The following is a 7,470-nucleotide window of genomic DNA, read 5'->3' on the forward strand; positions in this document are numbered from 1 at the left end:
AGAGAACCAGCCTACTACTAGCACTGTGCTCTTCTCTAAGGTTACCTGGGATCCACCCAAAAACAGATATGAGAGTGGATATCTGCATAAGAATTACCACTCTGGGAGTCGGGAGGTAGTGCACGGGGTTAAGCGCAAGTGGCCCACGCAAAGCCCAAGGACCACCTTAAGGATCCCGGTTTGAGCTCCCCGCTCCCCACCTGCAGGGGAGTCCGCTTCACAAGCGGTGAAGCAGGTCTGCAGGTGTCTATCTTTCTCCTCCTCTCTGTCTTCCTCCTCTCTCCATTTCTCTCTGTCCTATCCAACAGTGACGACATCAGTAACAACAACAATAATAACTACAACAATAAAACAAGAGCAACAAAAGGGAATAAATAAAATATTTAAGAAAATTTTTTTTAAAAAAAGAATTACAACTCTACATCTACAAACCACAGCCCTCCATCTGAGCTGCTCAGCCAGCACACACACTTTGGCATATTACTGTTCTGGTTTGCCCTAAATGGCTTAGATTTGTCCTTGTTAGGCTGTGTAACTAGTGATGTCAACTTAATGAACAAAATATTGTCCCCGATTAAATATCAAATTATAGGGTTGGGGAAACAGCATAATAGTTATGGAAAAGACTTCCATGCCTGTGGCTCCAAGCTCCCAGGTTCAAACCCCACCACTACCATAAGCCAGAGCTGAGTAGTGCTCTGATATCTCTCTGTGTATCTCTCTCATTAAAATAAAATAACTAGGGAGTCGGGCTGTAGAGCAGAGGGTTAAGCGCAGGTGGCGCAAAGCACAAGGACCAGCATAAGGATCCCGGTTCGAGCCCCGGCTCCCCACCTGCAAGGGAGTCGCTTCACCGGCGTTGAAGCAGGTCTGCAGGTGTCTATCTTCCTCTCCTCCTCTCTGTCTTTCCCTCCTCTCTCCATTTCTCTCTGTCCTATCCAACAACGACAACAACAATAATAACTACAACAATAGAACAGCAAGGGAAACAAAGGGAATAAATAAATTAAATAAATATTTTTAAAAAATAAATAAAATAACTAAAGGGGGCTGGTAAAAGCGCACCAGGTTAAGCGCACATGGCGCAAAGCACAAAAACCAGCGTAAGGATCCGGGTCTGTATGTGTCTATCTTTCTCTCCCACTCTCTATCTTCCCCTCCACTCTCGATTTCTCTCTGTCCTATCCAACAACAACAGCAGCAACAACAATAAAAACAGTAACAACAACAATGGGGGGAAAAGATGGCCTCCAGGAGCAGTGGATTAGTAGTGTAGGTGCCAAGCCCCAGCGATCATCCTGGTGGCAAATAAAATACAATGACTAAAATATTTTAAAAATCATACAAACTCTTTTTTAAAACATAAAATTATAATGTTCATTTCAGAAAAGGGACAACCATGTGAGACAAACCAGAGGCAAGTTTATGGGGGGGGGAGGTGTTTATAGACATAGCCCTCCACACTCTCTGCTTAGTACCTTTAAAAAAAAAAAACCCTTAGATCCTCTTAACGATGATCTTAAAGTTCAACTAAATAATTTCCCATTTCAAAGACATAACTTTGAGACATAGCAAGCTGTTGTTCTTTTCTTCTGATTTCATGGATGCCCAGAAATACTAAGAGCAACAGGCACACTGCTAAAACGGAATATAAAATGATGAAATTATCCATTTAACAAGTTCAGCTACATAATCACCATATCCATGAGTTCTACCTATGTGCTCTTTAAAAAAATTAAGAAAGGCCTGACTCTTCCTACTATGGGAACCACATGCAGCAGATTCAGATGCTGAAGGAAACAGTGGTGTTAGGGCCACTCCTGTCCACCCAACAGATATTTATGCCAAAGACTGAAACTCACCACACATGGATACATGAAGTCAACTCTCGGATTTATTTGATTTGGCCCAGAAAAGACGCTTAAATATTGAAAATACTGACTCATTTTAAATGTGGGCTCACATGTAAAAACCCAGATTCCCAAGGTAAGGAGGTAGCTTACTAGAAAGAGTGCATACCTTACCCTTACCTTGTGAGAGGTCCAAAATCACAAGGGAACCCCACAACAGTAGGGAAAGCTCTAACAATGGTGGGGTAGTGAGTGCTGTGGTGGCACTCCCTCTATTTATCTTACTCTCTGTATTTTAAATAAAAGTAATTTTTTAAAAAGACAGCCCAGGAGCAGTGAAACTGTGTGTATACTATGCCTAGGAACTGTAGGAAAAAAAAAAAAAACAACTTGAGATTTCTACTTTACTCTTGAGAAATCTGAAACTCTGGTAACTTTGAGTTTAAATTCTATTAAGGCAGTTCCCAATTAAAGTTGAGTTGCACCTTGAGAAAAGACACCTTTTATATCATTTGCCATGATTTTCACTCAACTCTTGCCCAGGCATTACTCAAACGTAATGTTTGATTTATGCTTGAAAATTATCCTAATGGTGGACAACATCTGTTCTTCCAAATGAACAGTCTCTGCCAGAGATTCTTTTCTCTGCCAGGAACTCTCTGCTCTGCCAGGGCTTCTCTAGGTTGAGAACAGATAGAAATCCTTATCTTTAGATTGAAGACTCAACTGGGAGATGGTAATAAACAGGGAAAGTGAGGCATTATTTTCTTTTATCAAAAAACCATATGGTTTCCACTGCTCCAATAGTAATAAACAGGAAAAAATGAACCAAAGCATGTTATTTTTTCTAAGTAGTCTATTCAATCTCTAATAACTAAACATACAATGAAGGTATACAACACAAGGAATGTTGTTTACTGACGTACCAGTGAGTCTGCAAGGAACTCAACAGCCACGATTGAGAACTGAGGACGTCATAACTTCATACACAATTAAAGAAATTAGGTATAACGTACCATATGTCATACCTAAAAATAATAGATATAAAATAAACTATTTGTCAGGGGTTGACACCAAAATAATTATGCTAAGAGATTCTCATGCCTGAAGCGCTAAAGTCCCAAGTTCAATCCACACATCACCATAAACCAGAACTGAGCAGTACTCTGATAAAATAATAATAATAATAATAATATGAAGTCCGGAGGTAGCGCAGTGGGTTAAGCGCAGGTGGCCCAAAGCGCAAGGACCACCATAAGGATCCCGGTTCAAGTCCCCGGCTCCCCACCTACAGGGGAGTTGCTTCACAAGCGGTGAAGCAAGTCTGCAGGCATCTCTCTTTCTCTCCCCCTCTCTGTCTTCCCCTCCTCTCTCCATTTCTTTCTGTCCTATCTAACAACGACATCAATAACAACAATAATAATAATAACTACAACAACAATGAAAACCAACAATGGCAACAAAAGGGAAAATAAATAAATAAATATTAAAAATCTAATAATAATAGTAACTGATTAAAAAATTAAAAAGCTACCTGGAATCATAAAAGATTCCTTCAGAACCTGGAAAAATGCAATTTCTTCCTTTCTGACAAAAAACAAATTTCTTTTAATTCTAATAAAACAGTGGTTGTGAAAACGATCAGAAATAAATAATAGAGATCAGGTCAACTTCATCATATGTGACAGTGAAAAAGATGTTTCAAAACAAATAAGAATAAAATAAAACTCATTTGACTCTTGGTTACTGCCTTGATGCACTTTGTCAATTTTCCATAAATATAGCAGTGCTCCTCAAATAAAACTTCTCTTTTCACATTGCAAACTCTTGAGTTTAACGATACTGAACTAATTTACAAAATAACTAATGAGATCTAGCATAATGAACTTGCATTTTCCTTAAGGGTAGCTACAGGCTCTAGATGGCAAATTACTAGACAAACAGCTTATTATAGATACTAGAATAACAAATAAAGCAAAAAAGTAAAACCTTATTTATAGGATGTTTTTCTCATCTGACTCCTATTAATTTCCCAGCTACCACATGCTGCAACTGAGACTTTATTTATTTATATTTAGTCAACACTATGTTTCCAGACTCTAAAATACTTTGTAAACATTAAATAACGTGAGAATACACTTTGGGGACTTTTATATAATAAAAACTCTACATTTAAAAAAAAAATCCGTTTTCTAAAACACAATCACTCCTGTAAAGTTTGGTTTAGAATCCTCTTGGCATTGGATAAAGGCCCGCAAATGTTTTCAAGGAAGTGAAAATGTACTGTTTGACAACAAACACCTCCATTTAATACATTCTGGAGAAATGCTATTAGATAACAGACTGACCTCTTTCACAGTTCTGTCTTTGAAATCACCCAAGTAGGTATTGATCCTGACCCCAATTGCAAGGAAAAGTCTCCCTCTCCCTCTCCCTCTCCCTCTCCCTCTCCCTCTCCCTCTCCCTCTCCCTCTCCGTCTCCCTTTCCCTCTCCCTAACCATCTCTATCTCTCCTCTCTCTCCTCTTTCCCTCTCCCTCCCTATCTATTTAATTTCCTACTTGGCTACCTGACAACATCTAGTAACTTTCCCCCTAACCTCCACTGGGAAAATAGCCTCCTAGACCTGATACCTGCAGGTGCTACTGTGACAAGATCACAGTCCAACAGTAATAAGTGCTAAAGTGCAGGACCAGAACAAGACCAACAGTGAGTGTGGGACCTCCTGAATCCTCCGGGGGCGCGTCCCGGCTCCTCAGTCCTGGAGCTACTCCGCGCGCAGCCCGCACCCCCTGTCCCAGAAGGCGAGCTCCCCTCCTCCGGGTAGAAGGAGCGCAACCAGCGGTCTTCAAGCGCGCCACGTGGAGGGTGCGCCTCTGCAGGGGCACCACAGACGGTCCCTGGCGCCCAGGCCGTGCCACCTCCCGCGACTCCTGGGCTCCAAAGCCAACCACCACCACCCAATCCCCTAGCACCCCGAGCGCCGCGGTCTTGCCTGGTTGTGGTCCGTGGCGCGAAAAACGTGGCAGGCCATCTGCGACTCGGGGTCATCAGGCTGCGCCTTGATCAGGTAGGCGAAGTAGGTGAGGTCGTGGCTGTTGTGGATGAAGCGAGAGATGTGCTGCGCCTTGTGCTCGAAGATGAACACGCCGGGGTTGGGCTGCGCGGCCGCGGGGCCCACGCCCCCCGCCGCCCCGGCGCCCGCCGCGGGGATGCAGCGCAGGAAGGGCGCGCTGAGCACCAGAACAACCTCGCGAGCCGCCGGGGCCCCGCAGCCGCCCGCCTCAGGCTTCTGGCTGCGCCGGCGAATCTCGGCCATGAGCCAGGGGAGCATGGGCAGCGTGGTCCTGCGGTCCAGGCACGACCCCCCAACGTACCACAGCCGGAATCGCTTCCCAGGGCCCGGCTGCACTGGGGTGTCCGGATCGGGCTCCAGGGGGTGCGGGAACGGCTCGTCCTGAATACAGCTGGGGGGCTCCATAACTCGCGCCTCCGAGGGCACCGAGGCGGCGGGGCAAGCGCGTCGCTTCCTCAACTCCCGCGCTGAGGGCGGGCGGGTGCCGCCGAGACTGTGCCAAGTGCTGCCCCCACCTCCGCTCGGTGCGACCCCGAACTCCGCGCTTCACAGGCCCTGCCCCATGCGGCACTTCCCCGGGCGAGGCTGGGAGGCTCCGGCGCTGGGCACCGTGGGAGCGCCCGGCTGCGGGACTGGCAGGAGAGGGCGGGTTAAATCGACATCTTTCTTTCCCGGGCTCGCGCCTGCGGAGCGAACTTCCACGCACCCCACCCCACCCCACCCCACCCCTGCCTCCGCCGCGGTTCGGTTCGGTCGGAGGCTAACACCGAGGGCCCCGCACCGCCGTCTCCGCCGCCTGCTCGGGCTGCTGCAGAACCGCTGCGGCCAACGCGCTCGCCCCGGGCAGGCACGGGAGCTGGGCGGGGAATGGGGCTAGTGGGCGGGAGGGGGCTGGCTGGGGCGGAGCTGACGCCTACCAGGGTGACCGGCTGTCACCTGGAAGGTCGGGCTGCTGGCCTTCGGTGCGCTCAGTCCTTGAGAAGGGCCTGCGAGAACTACTCGGATGGAAAATAACAAAACAAAACGTGGCCTCGCCTGGGCCGCTCCGCCTCCTCCCGTCGCCACAGCCCAGCTCGCAGCTCCTCCTTCAAAGGCTCCGGTCCCTCCCTCACTCCTTCCTTCCAGCCTGCTGCTTTAGATCCCGTTGCTACTCCGCCTCCCGTCTGGCGGCCCGGGAGACTTGGCTATAAAGGCTTATCTGAGACGTCACCTCTCTGCCTCTTCCTCCGGCCCCTGCCCCAGCCCGCCCCTCCAGCCCGTCCTCGGAGTCTGTCCCTGGGGCAGTGACTCCAACCCTGAGGCAGGCATGGCCCTGGACCAACTGGATCTGTCCCCTGTCACCAACATCTTGGGTCTCTCCTGGACTTCTCTACCGCCCCCTGGAGTGGGGCCACTCTCAGTGGGGTGCTGGAAATTATTTTATAGTAAAGTTTGCTTGGTTTTCATTTCTTCTTAAGCCTGCACAATCGTTTCTGAATCTTTTTTAGTCTTTAAAAATACTTGTGTTTTAAACTGCAGCGTTATGTTAATTTAAATTTGTTTTCCTAAAAATTAAAGCACTGCATGTCAGACATGAATTTTTCTAACTCCTGATACTATCAACTTCTTCAAATACAAAGAAATTATACTTTATTCATCGTATGCAACCAGTTGAGAGCTAGTGTAGAGATTTATCACATACATACACGTATGTATGTATATTTCCGAGAGCAGATGAGACCCGGCATGTTCAAGGTGGTATGGCCGTAGATTGTATATTTCCAAGATATTGGGGGAATATTTCAGAGAAAATTTGCTTATTCTAATTTTAAAACAAAATTTCCTGCACCTTCACAAACTGCACTGTAATTCACTCTTTTTGCTGAATTAGGGTTAAGAATTTGATAACTAAGAGAGTGAAGTACTTGACTTTCTTCAAAGTGCTTGGAGAAATAATGAATAGACCTTTTTCTCGTTGTTTTTCTTTAAGGGTTTTTTTCTTCATCCTACTGAAGTAAAGTCATTGCAATCACTACCATTATTCTTCTGCTGAATTTCAGGCTGCACATTGATGACTGTCTTGCAACTAAGCACCTAGTCTCTAAGATGGAGACATTATCTATTGCTTGAATTCAGTCATCTGTCTTAACCACACCACTACTTTGAGTGAAACAGAGCTGTCTTCAAGAAGCTGAAAGGAAAAAAAAGCCAAAAAACCTTGGAACCTGTGCTGAAACCTTAACATGGTAGTAACTCTTACACAGATCTATCTTCATAGGCTATATATCTAAAATTTATACAAAAGAACAGAACAAAAAGATCTGGATATGCTGGGTGGTGGCACACCTGGTTAAGCGCATGTATTATAATGCACAAGAATCTGGGTTGGAGCCTCTATCCCCGCCTGCAGGGGAGAAAGCTTTACGGGTGGTAAAGCAGGGCTGCAGGTGTCTCTCTGTCTCTCTCCGTCTCTATCACCCCCTTCCCTCTTGATTTCTGGTTGTCTCTATCCAATTAAGATAATTAAAAAAATTTTTAAAAAGATCTGGAGAAAATGTAGAAATCT

At 46.0% G+C, this 7,470-nt stretch overlaps 1 protein-coding gene across 5 annotated transcripts in view; it reads right to left on the reverse strand.

The window, feature by feature from the left end:
- The window catches only part of TBC1D4 (TBC1 domain family member 4), a 234,128-nt gene extending 228,064 nt beyond the window's left edge, over nucleotides 1–6,064 (reverse strand). For all 5 annotated transcript variants that reach the window (XM_060191523.1, XM_060191524.1, XM_007531954.3 and 2 more), the window contains exon 1: nucleotides 4,845–6,064. In XM_060191523.1, the coding sequence (XP_060047506.1) occupies nucleotides 4,845–5,330 (486 nt within the window). In that variant the 5' untranslated portion in view covers nucleotides 5,331–6,064. The remainder of the gene's footprint in view (nucleotides 1–4,844) is intronic.
- Nucleotides 6,065–7,470: the final 1,406 nt, after the last annotated feature.

The sequence above is a fragment of the Erinaceus europaeus genome, chromosome 5 (genome assembly GCF_950295315.1).
Source record: "Erinaceus europaeus chromosome 5, mEriEur2.1, whole genome shotgun sequence".
Taxonomy (NCBI): domain Eukaryota; kingdom Metazoa; phylum Chordata; class Mammalia; order Eulipotyphla; family Erinaceidae; genus Erinaceus; species Erinaceus europaeus.